General features: G+C 37.8%; 1 protein-coding gene and 1 long non-coding RNA gene across 5 annotated transcripts in view; one reads left to right on the top strand and one right to left on the bottom strand.

Moving 5' to 3' along the window:
* ERICH1 (glutamate rich 1) overlaps window positions 1-17,090 on the top strand; it is a 65,698-nt gene that overhangs the window by 41,110 nt on the left and 7,498 nt on the right. For all 4 annotated transcript variants that reach the window (XM_079325641.1, XM_079325639.1, XM_079325638.1 and 1 more), the window contains one exon: window positions 16,342-16,719. In XM_079325641.1, coding sequence (XP_079181767.1) covers window positions 16,342-16,719 — 378 coding nt within the window. The remainder of the gene's footprint in view (window positions 1-16,341; window positions 16,720-17,090) is intronic.
* Window positions 1,417-17,090, bottom strand: part of LOC306811768 — a 72,596-nt gene continuing 56,922 nt past the window's right edge. Inside the window, exon 3 of the long non-coding RNA XR_013776728.1 lies at window positions 1,417-1,497. This is a non-coding gene — a long non-coding RNA (uncharacterized lncRNA). The remainder of the gene's footprint in view (window positions 1,498-17,090) is intronic.

The raw sequence follows: 17,090 nt of genomic DNA, 5'->3' as shown, positions 1-17,090 counted from the left end.
AATTTAGATAGTTCTCCATTAACTTTTAGACAAGGTAGCAGAATTAATGTGCACCTTTATTAAGACTCACTCCTCAGAGAATCCAACTTCACTGAATGCTCAGATCTAGGAACTTGTCATATCACAAAGTATATAAAATACTAAAGATTCTGCTGTGGCAGCCCAAACATAAAAAGACGTGAACAAAAACCTGCATATAGTAATGTAGTTCATATTGAGCCAGTGCTGATAGATCAGCACAGAAAGGCAGCAACTGCTGCAGGCTCCAGGGCTGCTCTGCAGGTTTGTAGCACTTTATACCCTAAACTGCTGTAGTACAGCATATTTGTGCATGGATCTGATTATTTTTCCCACTTCTTCACTGAAGCATTTGAGAATACTCTATTTGAATAATTAGAAGAGCAAGGCACCTAATGATATTAGGTGAGTCATGATATTAGTGAGTCATGATAATAAAGTCTGTCTAGGATCAAACTTTCTATTTGGAGAAGCCTGTCTCTTTTTATGTGAGCCCAGAAAGGGGAGTGAATATTATGGTAGCTTTTACATAGCAGTTAAATACCTTAGCTGAACTGTGGCATTTTTACTGAAAAGAACATGTCTATCCTTCTTGTTCTTCTGCCAAAGAAAATAAGTGATTGATTCTTTGTTCAGTATTTTATTTAGTATATAAGTGAACACTGTAGAGGGGAGAAATACTAATTTGTTACAGCTCCGTAAGAAATAAAAATACATAGCCTTAGGATAAGTGGGAAGACTTAAAGTAATAAACCAGTGATAGAGTTCTTCCACCTCATGATATATATTTAGTTTTGTCTTTTTTTTGTCAGCTTTTCTCCTCCTGAGAAAAAATGCCAGACTTTCTTGGTATCCTTCTCCTTTGCAGCACTTGCTAATGAAAATTGGACATTGACCTCAATGTGGGTTGACCCCAGCTGGATTTCAGGCACCCACCAAAGTCTCTCTCTCTCACTCCCCTCTGCACCTGAACAGGGGAGAGATAATACAGTGAGAATTTTATAGTTTGAGATAAGTACCAGGAGAGATCACTCATCAAATACTGTCACAGGTAAAATATCCTCAAAATCTGAGGATATTATTTGAGTTTATTATATAAAAAAATCAGAACAGGATAATGGGAGGTAAAAACAGACCTTAAAACACCCCCTCCCCTCTCACTCCTCAACTCTGTCTTCTCCCCAGAGAGGAACAGGAGCACAGGTGATGGGGGTTATGGTCAGTTCATCACACTTCTGCTGCTGCTCAGAGGGAGGAGTCCTTCCCCTGCTCCAGTGTGGGGTTCCCCCCACAGAAGATTGTTCTACATTAACTTATCCAAAATGAGTCATCCCGTGGGCTACAGTTCTCTAGTACAGGATGCAATCTTTCAAGGACAGGCTCTCCAGCCTGGGTCCTCCACAGGATCACAAGTCCCACCAGCAAACCTTCTCTAGTGTGGGCTCCACTCTCCCCAGGTCTGCAGGTCCATGCCAGGACCTTGCTCCAGCACAGTGTTACCAAAGGTGTTACAGATGTGTTACCACCATTTCTGACTGGCCCAGCACATCCATCCTGGAGCTGTCTGGCATTGGCTTTGCTGGACTTGGAGGAAGCTTCTGGCAGCTGCTCACAGAAGCCACCCCTGTAGCCCCTCCACTACCAAAGCCTAGCCATGTAAACCCAATACACTCAGTTACTGTCTCTTGGGCTCTGTTGGTTTAATTTTGGGTGCTTCTCCCCCTCCATATTTTTTTATACTCCCCCTTTTTATTTTTCTCTGCCCTTCAGTGATTATTTTACTACCATTGCCCATGATTGTTTTAGGGCAAACAGGTTCATGGTAAAGTAAGTACTCATAGGCAGTTCTAAAACGCTGCTCAACTAAATGTTGGTACCATAATCTTGAGTATGCTATTGATGGGTGGAGCCTTTAATGTTAAATATCACACAGCTTTGTATAATAGAGATTCTTTCTTTTCCTCTGAAAGGGGAGAAGAATATATCAAGAAAAAATGAAATATTATCAAATACAATATGCAGTGTTTCTTTATTTTGTATGTTACTTATGTGTGTCTGTTTCTAATTTCAAGTTGTAAATTTGTTTACTGTTTGCATGAAATTTAGATGTATAAGTCTAATCTCAAGGAAAAAAATCTGTTGAAGTATTTTGTTTGACATATCTAGAAATCATAATGGTATACCACATTCACTAATAATCTGAAACATTTGTAAATAGTCTTCACACTTTGTTTAGTATAAAACTGTATGGGCTTTCATAAAGAACTTTAGCAGAAGCTTTAGAGATTGTGTTATGGGTTCTTCTGACAGAAGAACTTGTACATACGCAGAAAAACACTGAAGTAATAGTAAAATTATTAAATTATTTGAATGTGTTCTGTATTTGCCTACCATGCTTTTCCTTTTCCCTCTGACTCTGGCATTTTTCTTGTATTAAATACGTTCTTACAGTAATACATAAATTGTATTAAATTGAAGTGCCTCTAGCAGTTATGTTGCAAGCAGTATAAACTTCCATTGTGATTATGCATCTGTTAGTTTGAATGTATTTACAAGGTTTTTATACTTCCTTTTTTATACCTTTTCTTTTAATGGCAGTAATTTTATACACTTAAACTTACTTGCAGTGAAATGCTTATGTTAAAAGCCAAGTCAATGGAAAGTCCTTAATTATTTTGAGCTGTTTGCAGTGTATTCTCTGGTGATCTTCTGCCAACTTTTTGTGTCACCGTATTTGTTAGTACAATGGAAGTTCTTTCTGCTGGCTACAGTGTGATTTAATGGCAGAAGTGAATCTTGTGTGAAGTCCTGATTAGCATGTGTCTCCTTGTGGGGGCTGAGTGAGTAATAAAATACCAGCTGTAGTCTCTGGTGATGCTTGCCCAGCTGGAGAAGTAGCCAACACTACCAAGAGCCAAGCATCTGCAATCTCCATTCAGAGGTCACTCATTCCCAGTCCTGTTTTCACAGAGGTCAGTGTTCTGGTCCTTGTCTTCAGTGAACCTAAAGCTATTCCTAAGATTTATTGATCATGTCATCTTTCACCTGCAAGACTCTTGTTACCTCTTTAGTATCCAGAATGAAAAAAGTCCTGTGAACACAGTATCTGGCTACCAAAGTCAAAATCTCATTGTTTTGAGAACACAGAAACCTGTGCTTTGTGGCCTCTTTTCCCATTTGGTGAAAGATTACTTTTATGGAGGAATCAGGAGTGGAACTGAACAACCATTCCTTGTGATTTGAAACCCATCATTCCAGTGAAACCTTAAGAATCTTGAATTTGCTAATAAGATGTGCAAGTAGCTTGTAACCTTACTATAGACTTGTTAGTCTTTCTTTTTAGCTTAAATAAGTAGATTTGGATCAGATCTGTCCTGCTTTATTTTTGCTCTTAAGTGGTATATAAGAAAATGTCCCACTTTCTTATCATTTATTTTGCATATTCTTTGGAAAAAATCAAAACAGAGCTGAGCTGGGCATAAACCCCTTGATTTTTAGGATTTCAGTAGAACATAGGGCACTGGTTTTGGTAGTGGTTTGGTTTGGTTTGGTTTTGATTTAGTAAAGCACTTTTTCATATAGTAAACAGCCATCCAGGAGTCCTCATAAAACATAAAGATTACTTCTCAAGGAGGCAGTTTTGGTGACCTGTACTCCACAGTGCATATTCAGGTTGATAGATATGCAATGGCTTGTGCTTCATGTATAGCATGTGATACAGCCATGAGAGTAGTAGTAGTGTAGTGTGAAAGGAGTTGGATAGTTTGTACAGACAGGAACAGTAGCAATCCTGTAATATATATATATTTCTTACAGAAGCATACATATCTCTTTAAATTCATGTTACCTGGTTAACTAGCCTGCATTGTCTAGCCAGTTGTAAAAATTTGTGTGTTCTCAAGGTGGAAAAGGCCAAATGAAGCCATAGTCTGTGACTCCAGCAGAATATTTGCATTTACAATGAGATTTTTTTTCACCTTGTGTTTGGTAATTAATTAAAATTAGGGAAACTGTTACTGCTTAAGGAAATTGAAAAATTATTCTTGGGCCTATGTTCCTTGCATTTAAATCCAGAATTGTTACTTTATGTATCTGACTTATCATACTGGGGATGTGCTTGTGCCTAGTTTCTACAAGAAGGCTCTAATTTGTCCCTATACGGGTAAAATGAAGAAACTTTTACATTTTCTTGTTTAAATAAAATGTTATGTGATGCATATCATCAGACTTTGAATATAAAAAGGTAATATTCTCCTAGTGTCAGAAAATTTTTTGTGATGTAGTAGCTGTTTTGGGGAAAAGTGAAATATGACAGTCGAGTTGGATTTGAAGATCCTTGTGGATTCCGTCCAAGTCAGGGGATTGTGTCATTCTGTGATAGCATTTAGCCTAGAGAGAGACTCCCTGAACCTGGATTTATTCCTCTTCTCACATATTTCTTACCTGCTGCTCAGTATTTCATTCAGGAAGAACATCCTACCTAAAAGTCATTATATATGGTTAGAGTTAGGTGCTTGTGGCAGGGTAAGCTATCTTTGGGAGAACCTTTCTATTCCTACCCCAAAGGAATGGCTTTTTACATCAACAAGGAAGTTTACTTGCATCCCAACTGGATTAATAGTAGTACACATCAGCCAGCTCATGAATGCAATTGAGAGATTCATTTTGTAATGAACATCTAAGTGCATGAAAGATGAAAGATTTATGCATATCCATAGCATATTATGGATAGTCTGTGATTGACAGCTATTGGTACCTAAGGTTCTATGATGTTGAAAAGGAAATCTAAACCAGCTTTGTAGAGGTGATAGGCAGTGTACCAAGTAAAGATGAAAAGCATTTGCATCACACTAATCTGGACTGGAGGGTACAGCATGTGATGCAAAACACTCCATTCTGCAAGCAGATGACTGATCTTAAGATTTGTATGAAATACAAAGTCAACTGAAGACAGTGAATGCATTTCCCTTTATCATAGGATTATTTCACAGATCATGTCATATAACTGAAGAAGAGTAACAATGTCTCTCTTATATTCAAGGGATGATACTATTCTTTGAAATGCAGAGTGACTCTTATTTTTCAACAACTTAAATGGGAATTAAAAGCAACTTGAAACTTCACTAAGCTTAATAGACAATTTGTTATGCTCCTGTTGCCATTTTAAGTTTTTCTTACTTTTGGGAAGCAGCGCAAGAAATCCTGGAAATGACAGAAAGTGATTCATATTATGCTGGTAACATTTTACTGTGCCCAGAAATAGGTGGTCTAATAGTGTAAAGATGATGTACAATGGATTCAATACCTAGGAAAGTAGAGTATGCATACTACATGATCTTCTGTTGAGAACAGAATTATTTCAGTCACTTTCCAAACATTTATTTTTGTAATTGATGCTTTCAGCTGTGTTATATGGTTTGGGGTTTTTTTTTTCATTTAAATTGTAGGAGATTTAAAATTTATTATTATGAATAAGTAAATGTTTATGTCATATATTGTATTTCACTCTTTGAAAATCTGTAGCTGCTTAGTACAGAAACCAGGATGGTGCCCTTAGGAGAAGAGGAGACACCCACTGAGAGGGAATAACTTTATAGAATATGAGGGACACACAGGTGTAGAGGAATGATGGCCAAGGAATAAATGCTCTGCACAGCAGAGACCAGTCTGCTGAGAACAGTGAGAACCCAGGCTTCAGAGGGGCATTCCCTGGAGACCCAGAGAGCACTGTGCAGACTGTTCTGCAACTCTAAAAGTATCTGGTGTGCTGAACTGAGAACAAGCCTAAGCAAAGAGGATTAATTTATGAGGATGCAGTGGGCAAGGTGGAGGTAAAGTTATGTATGTATAGTTTTGGGTTGATTTTCCTCATTTTGAGTATTCTCCACCCCCAGAAAAGACATCAGCTATTCTGATGTGTCTGTTCTAATAAAATCTAGCTTTCCTGTTAAAAAAGCTGGTTTAGAATGTTCACTATAAAAAAAAAAATTGAGCAGTGTGACTGCCCAGCTCTGGGCAGGTCAGGGATGGCTGCAGCACAAAATGCAGTCAAGAACAAACCTGCATACCAGGGAAGATTGTGGCACCAGGTTCACCTATTACAAACTGACAAATTACCAAATTACAGCTGTTCTGGATTTTTCCCTGGAGTGTTGCTCTTTTTTCCAGCATACCTGCCTTTTTTATATGTATGATTAGTTCATACATGGAGCACTTGGTCGTTAAGAAATTACTTACTGCTTCAATACACAATTAATTTAGACTGTGATTAATGAAAGTAAGCTTAATCCATCTCCTAAAACATCCTTGTTTTTGCAAAGCTGCTTGGAAACTGTGTAAGTAAATTTAATTCAAATCTAGTTTAAGATCCAAAGATAAGTGGATGAAGGAAATAGTTTAAAATAAAACACGTGGAAGTCCTGCGTTCTTTCAGACTTTACTTTTCCAGAGTGTTTTGAAATAGAGTTTACTGGAAGAACCATGTAATAATTTGCAGTTGTGGCAGCTCTTTCGTGTATGGAGTTAGATATGATGGTTTATTAGATGCTTTGTAAAAAGTTACAAAATATTGCAAAAAGTATAATTGAGGTGTAAACTGAAATATTGAGGTGATAACTGACATGAGTTGGGCAGTTGTTGCTGAATATCTTCGCTTTGCTGTGTCAGTGTCTATGTACTTTCATGTAGCTCTTTTGTGCTACATAAGATTTGTGCTAAAGATTATACTTTAGTTTAGATCTGCTCTTAGATGCTTTTTTAATCATAGGGGAAAACTACATATCTATTTTCCAGTAGATAACCTGTTTTTCAGTATTTCCCATTTCCAGTCTGTGTTTCTATACTTTTAATAACGTCTAAACACTTTGTGCTATTTTAGCTGGTATATTTGGAAAGAATATTTTAAATGCTGCACAGGATTTTAAGATGTCAGTATTTCTTATCATTTCTAGTGTTGTTCTGAGCAAAGGGAGAGGTTTTGATTCTTTAAATTAACCCTTGGCGAAAACCATCTCTGGGAAAAAAGCTTTGAAGAAAACTGTTAATATGTGTTTGTGTCCTGAAAATTAAAAGACAGAACAAATATTTAAAGTGGAAATATGACATCAGGTGTTTGAAATGTTTCCAGGATTTTTTAATATAAATGTTACAGATCTCTCCCTGCCATTCATAGTGATGCTGTCTGTTCTAATACAGAGATGTAATCTTATTTAGCCAAAGACTAAGAAGATTTCTCTATTTAGTAGCAATTAGTCTTTGTGTCTGCTTAAGATTCTTGAGCATTTCTGATTAAGTAGCCTTCAAAACAGTTACTGGTTGTCATTGAATATCTCATTTTTCTTGTATGTGAGTATGCTCATCTTTGTGATTTTAGTCTATTTTCCTTACTGAGTCAACATAATTCTTAGTGGTTTTGGGGACCACAACTGAGCCCATTTGGGATGCACTATATGATGCCTCTAAATGATAGCAACTGAATCTGATTGTTTGCACATCACCCCAGAATGTGCCAAAATGACTGAAGACACCGAGTTTGAAATTTAAAACAGTAAAGGATCACTAAAAGGTCAAAATACTTGCTTTTGTTTAAAAATTAAGTAATTGAATGGTACAGAATTTGTATCAGAAATACTTCTATTTAAGAAAGACCAGGGGCTTCATCAAGTATAGTTTTCTGTATAAAGTGACAGAAGGCCCAAAACATTACTGCTAAAATTAATTTATGCATTAGAATAGTTTCATATGTCTCCTGGATGCCTTAGATCAGTGTGTGTGTGTGAACTGTGACACATATGAAAAAGTAAAGCAAGCTTAGAGTAGTCTGTTTCATCATGTATCCAGCTGGGATTGGGAACACTGACTGCTGAAAGATCAGAGAAGCAGCAGAGAGCACAATAATGTGTTCTTCACATTATTTCTCTGTTAGTATCTCTTCAGGATGTTGTGAAAAGGTTCAGATTTTAGACACAGTCAATAAAATAAACAAGACATTGGTTAGTGGGGCTGTGAGAGGAAATGAGACCCTTGATTTTATCCTGCGTAGTTTGGTTCACAAGAGGCACATCACAACAACAACCATTGGATTCAACATGCTGGAAAAACAACAGGAAACAAACAACTATCCACAGCAATTCAAGAATGAACACTACTCAAAAATAAAGATACTTACTAAAAAGAACCTAGAAAAGGTCAGCTAAGAGAAGGAAGCTGTACCAGGTGGTATGGAAGCTACTTAAGGACACCATATGTGATATTCAAGGCCAGCGCCCACCACCTGTCATGAAAGGCTTGAGAAAAAGCAAGAGAAAGACAGCAGAGCCAGACAACAGAGTAAAGGAAGTTGCTAGAAAGAAGTAGGTGTCTTTTGAAAAACTGAATTCACACCCAAATGATGTATTAAACATATTTAAATATAAGAACATGGTAAGATGGGTGAAGGGGTGTTTGAGCAAATGTTCTGTGGAGTTAAAACTGAATAGGTCTTACTTTTGATGCACCAGGAGCAATGTGTCTGCCACTTATTTGAGCCAATGATCTTGGTGTAGAATGAGTATTTAGAGGGGCCTGTTTCGTAGAAGTTAAATAAATCCTTTGCATTGATGTTAGCTGTGGAAAAAATACTGTGGAGAATCCCACGATGCAGCACTTCTTCCTGGCTTTTCTGAAAGGGTAGGTGAAATTGAAGTGATTTAATGGTCATGCAATGAAACAGATTTATAAAATGAAATCACAAGTACCAGATTTTATTCACCTAAACTTTCTAAAAGAATTTAAGGAAAAAAAAATCCCCTACTTGCTTTCCAAATTTCCTTGATGTCAAAGACTTTGAGATTAGATGGGCTGAAGGCAGTTTTTTAAAACAGCTCTTAATTCATCCAGGAAACTGCAATGCCTGTTATCCTGTTGTTTGTTTAGGCAGTTCAGTACAAATTATGATGAAAAATAATATTTGTGGATGCTTGATGTGATCTGAATGGGACAGATCAACAGAAGGTTTGCAAAGAAGTACACAAACATCTTGGAATCTTTGAAGATGTAGGATATAACATGAATAAGGATCATGCTACAGCTGATGTGGTTTCCTTGCATTTCCACCAAGCTTTTGATAAAGCCTCTCTCCAAAGAGGGCACATAGACATAAGATGAAAGATGAAGCCCCAGATAGATGAAGAGAATGCAACAGCTCTCAAAACAGAGGTCTCAACTGGAGGCTTGTGTTCAATAGCTGGTCAGGTAAGAAGAATGAAGTGATATCAGAAGGTTTCCTGATGGCTACATGGACATTGACTGCACTAAAGAGTTGAGTGCAGTGTAATCCCAGATTGAGTGATTTGTCAAAAACACATCTTAAACAGTTGACAAGTGATGTACTTAGGAAAAAATAACCATTTCAAATTCACCTGCAAAATGGTGAGCTCAGAACTGACTGTTACCAAGCAGAAGTAAGATTTTACAACACGACAAATAACAAAACAACATTTTAGCACTCAGCAGTTTTGCAAAAAAGCAAAATAATGGCAATTATTAGGGTAAAAAGTGCAAAAGAACTACCTCTGTGTAAGTCCAGAGTTCACATTTTCTTGAATGCAGTGTATGGCTCCTGTTTGATACAGGATATCATATACTTAAGGATATATATACTTAACTTACAAGTAAGAGAAATTCATCTGTCTATACAGGTGAACATTTATGATTGAAGACTTGTGCAGAAAGTGGTATCTGACTTTAACTAATTATTGGCATTAGCATTAATTGGATTTGCTTAAAAGTCCAGGAGGTAATACTCTTTTGTAGTAGGCAGCACTTATGCAGCATTTGCCAGTTCTTTGTGAAGTCTTCATTTGACAGCACACAAACATAGTAAGAATGAAAAAATAAAAGACAATAGTAAACAGCTTCCAGTCTTTCGCAGTTTTCTACAAGTGTTGCACATTAATAGAAGTTTTAAAGTTTTTTAATGGGTTTTCTTTTTCTGATTTCACATTATTTGAAGCAGTTTTCTCAAAAAACAGTGAAAAAATAGTAACGTCATTTTGTGTGCCTGAGATCTTACCAGTATTGCGTTTATTCTAATGAACCATTCCATTTTATTGCATCCACCAGCCACAGCTTTTCACTCTTGGTCAAGTTGCAGCTACAAATATCTTAATTGGCACTAAAAATAACATTCAGTTTTTCCCTTACAAGATCCTAAACCAAAATTAAACTCCTCTGCTTTGACTGCATGGTGCACCATGGAAGATTCATCCAGTATCAAGGAGAAGAAAACTGGCTGAAAAATCAGGAGGGCATACGTTCTTTCATCTGAAAAAAAGAAACCAACCCAAAGCCACAAAACCAACAGAATTATAGAATTGCCAAGAGCATCATCCAGACAACCAACTGTGGGACTTGAACAAGAGAGCAAGCTGCCATACTTGAGTCATGATGAGCACACTGTATGGATTCCTAAAGCTCAGTGGATGATCTTTTACTCTGTTTCCTCAGTATGCTTTACCATTTTTTTTTCTCTCTTTTTCTTTCCCCTGTTCTATAAGTTTGTTCTAATAATATTCAGGGACCTAATTTTAAAAATTGCTATAATTCAAAAATCCCAGCTTATTCTCATAGCCATCTTCATTTTGCATACTGTGGAACTTCGTATCTCTTAGACTTACAGACACCTAAGTAATCAGCCTCCCATTTTTCATTGTCTTATAGGGTGCTGTTTCACAATGTTTCCATCTGGCATTGTCTGAAGGAACTGAAATAGTAAAGATAAATTCAGGAAAGCATGTATTTTCCATCGTGGAGCTGCCAGCAGTGTGTTAGTGCTGGTAGCCTGGACAGGAGGCAGTCAGCTGTTGCTCTTAGCCTATGTTAAGCTTCATATTTGATCTATTTGTGTCTCCAGCTGCTCTGATGATGAATAAAGATAACTTAGTGGTAATCCCCCTGCCAATTTTTTTTTCTATTTTTCATTGTTTTCTGTTTTTCCTTGAAGACAGAAACTGGCAGCACTGACTTTTCATTATCAGTTCAGTAAAGCTGTATGTATAAACTGAGTCCTCTTATTTCTTGTAAAGTCTCTTTTTTATATATTTCTACGTCTGTTCTGTTAAAGAAACATGCAGTTATAATGGAGAAAAACACTTAAATCTTCCAGGCAAGATAAAATAGGCTGTTAGAAAATTACTTTTTTTTTTCTTTGCTGACTTATATTCTGAGTCTGCTTATTCATACTTCCATATCATACTGTCAGTCAGGGTAGTGTGAGTGTGCACCTGCATGGTAAACTGCATCCAAAAAGAAATCTGTGCAAAAAAAAATTAACTCAACATTCCTGAGGAAGGGGTTCTTATAAAGGCTGAGAGAAACGCTTATGAAATTATGACTGTGACTGGAAAATGCATATAGGCATTCCATCTGGAAGACACTTAACTCAGTCTAAAAGAGCACTGAGGGCAGACTAAGCAGGTTAGAGTCAATTGCTCCTGGATAATTGGATTGTGTGATCAGTTAAGCAACTTGTGGAGCAGAGATAGGTCTTGGGAGGGAGAGAGGTGACAGGCCAGTATGGAACAGGGGAAGAATCATCAACTCTTGTGGAATTGTAGAGCAAGCTGTATCAATAGTTATGGCTAGAGTTAGTGTTATTCCTATCATTGTTGCTTAAATACTCAACATATTGAGATTGCTTGCATAGTGTATATTCCCTGCATTTTTAGAATTACTTAACTTTGACATAACAAATCTTTTTCTGTGAGTGGGAAAAATTATTAGAACCAAACTTGTATCTTTTGAAATTTCATCAGGCCTCCCTACTGGCTTGAAATGTAGACAAGCATTCAAAAGTTGGGTCTTTTTTGGTTTTTTATAAAACAGTGGAATTGGTTAATTAGTAAAAATCATCTGATGAGCAGATTCATGTTAAGAAACACCTTCCTGTGTACCAATATTTTCCATAAAAGAGGCTGTTTATTCTCGGGTGTTACAAGCATCTAGTCAGAACTCATCATCTTGATTTCCTTTGTGGTTTCCCTAATGTTTTCTCTGTGTGTTTCCTTAATGGAAGGGGAAAGGGAGAGAGATGAAGTCCTTTGGGTTGCATTTCCATCCCTGCTGGTTTAGGATGAGATAAACTGCTTTCTGAAGAAGAAAGTGTCTTTTGGGTTATCAGAGGGAGCATAGGTCTAAGTATGCACTAACTATTTTCAGACAGCTAAAGCTGTGGGAAGCAGATCCCACTGAAAATGTCATTTGTTAAGGTCATTGTGTGGGCTGTGACATAAACTTTGTGGTGTATATTTCTTGTATAACTTTCATTTATATTTTAGCATGGCTGTTGTAGCCTTGCTGGCTTTATGAACAGGCAGTTCTCTTGGCTCCTCTGCATGCCACACGCATGGGAAATCTATAGCAAACCATGCCATCAGTGAAAAAAAGGTTTTACTTTCTTCTAGGAGCTTGTTAAACAGCTCAGATCAATTCCATGTCACCATGAGGCAGAAATAAAGTCTATTTTGTTACTCCTTCAAGTCAAATCATATACATAGTTTTGGAGTTTCTTTCTCTGCTTATTTCTGTGAGAGTCTTCATTTTGCTTGCCAAAATCCTAGTGTTCTGTAATTATGGTAAGAAACACAGCATTACAAGCTTGAACAGCACAATAGCTTTATATAATAGCTCTGGAATATTTTTCCAGTTATTTTCCATCTCTTTTCTTATGTATGCAAACAAGGCGTTAGCTGTTATAATCACTGATACCAACGGAGCAAGTGTTTTCATTGAGCTTCCCATGCTGATGCACAGGGATAGATAGCTTTTGTTTTTCCTGAGCTGTAACAGCTCACTTTACCCCTACCAGTGAGCTGTTTGAATTAATCCCTTTTGTGTGCATTGCTTTGCATTCATAAGCATCTAATTGTATTTGTTCCTGGTGTTGAATCACTGGTAGCTCCCACACATGGAGCAGTAGATACTGCACAGATACTGGAATACAGGGCAAAGAATGACCTGAGAATTGCTGAAGGGCTGCCACTCTAGTTCCTTAAGAGAACTAGTCACAGTCTTCCTGTGTTGGAGGAGAGTCAACACATTTCTGGTTTCCTTTCAGTCAGGCATTTATCTTAATACCTACATATGAGAAGAATATATTCCTTCTGCCTTTTGACAGCTTCACCGTGGTCTCTTCAGACCTTCTCCTGTCCTGAGCTACTTAGGATAAGGAAACTTTTGGACTGGACTTAAAACATTGTTTATCTTATGCCCCATCTTGGCTTCTGCCCTGTTTTTGATCAAGTAATTTCAAACCTAAGAAGGGTGCTTGACTGCACACCATGCTGTAGTTTCACTGAGATTTGGGGGTCTCAGATATTTAAAGGGCAAGTTAAGCTGCTTTGCTGAGAGCATAGATTAAAGAAGTATTATTAGCAAACAGTGCTATTCAGGTTAGCAGAGGGCTGAGGAATTTTGCAAAACAATATATATATTTGCAGTGAAATTCACCTATTTTAACACAAATACTTACATGAAAATCCAAATTAGATCACAAGATGAAACACTGATGTTTTGTTTATAGCATCTTTCACCATTCAGATCTGCCTTCAGTTCTGGTATTTTATTCCTTCAGGATGACACAGACGTTATTTTTCCCACATCCCATATGTCCAAATCACATATAAAGATATTTAGCTCAAATACCATGGGTGCGAAACACTCCACACTGTGGGTCCAGGGTGACGTTTGGTGTGTCTTTAATGTGCTGTGCTGTTCAATTACAATACAGCAAATTTATTTTTATGCAGCCTTCTTCATTGAAAGTATGGAAAATTGGTTTGCAGTGAGTCATCTGACAGCTAAAGAACTAAAAGTCTGTAGTGATATTTAAAGAGAAAGTGGCTCGGAGCTGACAGAGTTCAAGACAGAAAAAGAAACAGAAATTAAAGAGAGGGCCTCCAACCATGAAGAAAATAGCGACAAAGACTGGTTAGGGGGAGGAGTGATGAGAAAGCCAAACATGCTGAGAATGTCTGAGACAGTTCAAGAGATTATGCATATCATTCTGAAATAAGTATTAGGCTTCAAATGTCTCTCCTGTATCACACCTGCCTTAGCCAAGTAAGGTTCCTTTGAACCTAAGAGAATGGTGTAAATTCAGATAAATAAGAGTACTAGGCTCAGGGTACTGTAAGGAATTTAGAAGCATGCAGGTAGGGGTTGAGAGAAGGATTAATGTCTTAACTTTCTAGAGCAAAATATTACAGTTTGGTGTTTTCACCTTGGCTGAATGCCAGGAACCCACCAAAGCCATTCTATTACTGTCCTCCTCAGCTGGACAGGAGATAGAAGATATTACTAAAGGTTCACAAGATAAGGGCAGGGAGATACCACTCACCGATTACAGTCATGGACAAAACAGACTCATCTTGGGGAAACTAATGGAATTTATTAACAGTTAAAATTAGAGCAGAATAATGAAAAGTAAAACCAAATCTTGAAAGCACCCTTCTGTTCTCCTCCCCTACCGCTCCATCTTCCCAGGCTTAACTTTATTCACAGTTCTCTACCTCCTCCCCACCAGCAGCACACTGAGTCTTCATCTCCTCATGGAAAGGAGTCCTTTGCCTTCTCCAGCATGGGGTCCATCCCAAAGACTGCAACTCTTCATGAACTGGTCCAGAATTAGTCCTTTTGTACAGCATGCAGTTCTTCAGGAGCAGTTTCCTCTAGTGTGGGTCCCCCATGGGATCACAAGTCCTGCCAGCAAACCTGCTCCAGTGTGGGTTCCTATCTCCACAGGGCCACAGATCCTGCCAGGAGCCTGCTCCAGCATGGGCTTCCAGTGAGGTCACAGCCTCCCTCAGACTTGCACTTGCTCAAGTGGAGAGGCCTGCACAGGAGGAACTCTCTTCCACCATGAACCTACATGGGCTGCAGGGGCACAGCTGCTTCACCTTGATCTTCACCACAGACTGCAGGGGAATCTGCTCTGGCATCTGGAGCACTTCTTTCTCCACTGACCTCAGTGTCTGCAGAGTTATTTGTCTCTCTTCTCTAGTTGCAACTGCTTCTGCACAATAACTTTTTCCCCTTCTTAATTATATGATTGAGATACATTTATATATATATATATATATATATATATATATATATATATATATATATATATATGGATTAGTATGTTATCCCAGAGGCATTACCACCATCACTGATGACTCAGCCATGGCCAGCAGCAGGTCCATCTTGGAGCTCTGCTGGACATAGGTGAAATGTCTGGCAACTTTTCACTGAAGTCACCCCTGTAGCCCTTGTGACCAAAATCTTGTCATGCAAAGTCTGTACAAAACTGGCATTCTGCAATCAGTGATGTTTAAATGTGTGAGGATTTTGTTAGACCATGAGTGGGCATTCAGAGGGAAGATGGGTTTTGGCTTTTAGTCAAATCTTGTTTGGCTAGTGCTAAAGGGGCTAATCCTCAGAAATGAGTGTGTGGGAGGAGCAATCAATTCAGGGTCAGAAAATACCTTAAAACTTGGGCTTTGTGTGCAGGGATAAGATCTGAGTAAAGAAGTGTGAAAACTGTCTTGAAGAGCAAGAGGGTCTTATTTCCTGTGACATTTTAGGTTTTTGAAGAATTAGGTAGTAAGGAAATTATAATATAGCAAGGGAACAGCAGAACCAAGGCAGGCTGTTAAAGATATTAGAGATTACTTACCAAGGTCTTATTATTACTGTTGCCTTGCCTGCTTTTCCTATAAAATTAATGTCCAAAAGTTAACTAGCAGTAAGATACCCCAAAGGAGGAGAATGTTGAAGGAGGAGAAAAGAGATGAGTCAGAACAGATGCCTGGTGTTTTTAAAGCACTGTCATGAATGGATATAATCAATATAAACACTATAATCTTTCATTGTAAATTATGTACATTTTACTTGTGTTCTTGGTCAAGTCTACCAACTGGTGATGTGGGACTCGTTGGGGAACTCTCTCGTGTCATGTCGCCCAGTCTGCCCATACTGTTTTTTGCTCTGGGGATTCTTTTTGACCTTACTCTGTATAGGACCATATTATCTGCCTTAAGAAAGTAAATGAGATGTAAAGTATAAAGCATGAAGGAGAATACAGTCTATTGAAAGCAGAAGGGGAAAAAGCTTGTCTTTTTAATGCATTCAGAAAAGTTGACTTTGACATTGTAGTACTGAAAGACAATGTAAGCATAAAAGTAAGGTTAGAGCCACTCAAGTATCCCAGAATTTGAAGGGTGTCATATTTCATTGTATGCAGTTCTAAAATGCTTATTACAGATCTTCTTATTTACAGCTCTCATGTCTCTTTTGAATCCACAGAAGAGGAATATCAAGGGCAAACCAAGAGAAAGCGCACTCGAAGGAAGAAACAAAAGAGCAGTTTACAAATCTCTAGTAATTTACATGGAGAACAAACAGATTTGGGAATGCAAGAGACTGTTGTTCAAGATAATTTACAGCTGCAGCAAACAGACGGTCCCAAACTAAGCAAAAACAAAAAGAGGAAAATGAAAAAGAAGCGACAGAAAGAAAAAAAGAGAGCAGCTGGCTTACTAACAAAAACTGCCAGTGTGGATTTTACATATCAGCCTGACAAAAACAACAAAGAAGAAACAGCAGGCTTAAAAGACATAGGTGAAAAGGCAGATAGCATTCTGGACTTCCTGCAGGCAACACAACAAATCTATTTTGCTGACAGTATGTACCACTCTTTCTCCTTTCTTTTGATGAGTATTACCATGCAGGGGAAGATGGATATGCATTTGTTATTGATGTAAAATGGGACAAATCTACTAAAAAAGTGTTTCTCTTGAAGAGAGACATGTGAGAAGTAGTAAGGCATGTGAGTACCTAGTATTTGTCCCACTTTCTGGTGTGTGCAGAAATATGCAAGAATTCACAACAATAGAAAAAAAACTGTGGTCCTCTGTCTTTAAAAATAAACATGATGTTCCTTGCTCTTCCCTTAAACATTGCAATGCACTTGGGACAAGTGGATAAAATTCTTTTTCTCTCTGCAAGCAAACACCCAGAAGGATTACTTGCTTTCAGAGAACTTCAAATACGGG

The sequence above is a fragment of the Erithacus rubecula genome, assembly GCF_903797595.1.
Source record: "Erithacus rubecula genome assembly, chromosome: 2".
In the NCBI taxonomy this organism is placed as follows: Eukaryota; Metazoa; Chordata; class Aves; order Passeriformes; family Muscicapidae; genus Erithacus; species Erithacus rubecula.
Note: the sequence above shows the minus strand (reverse complement) of the source record. Positions and strands in the feature narration are given on the sequence as shown.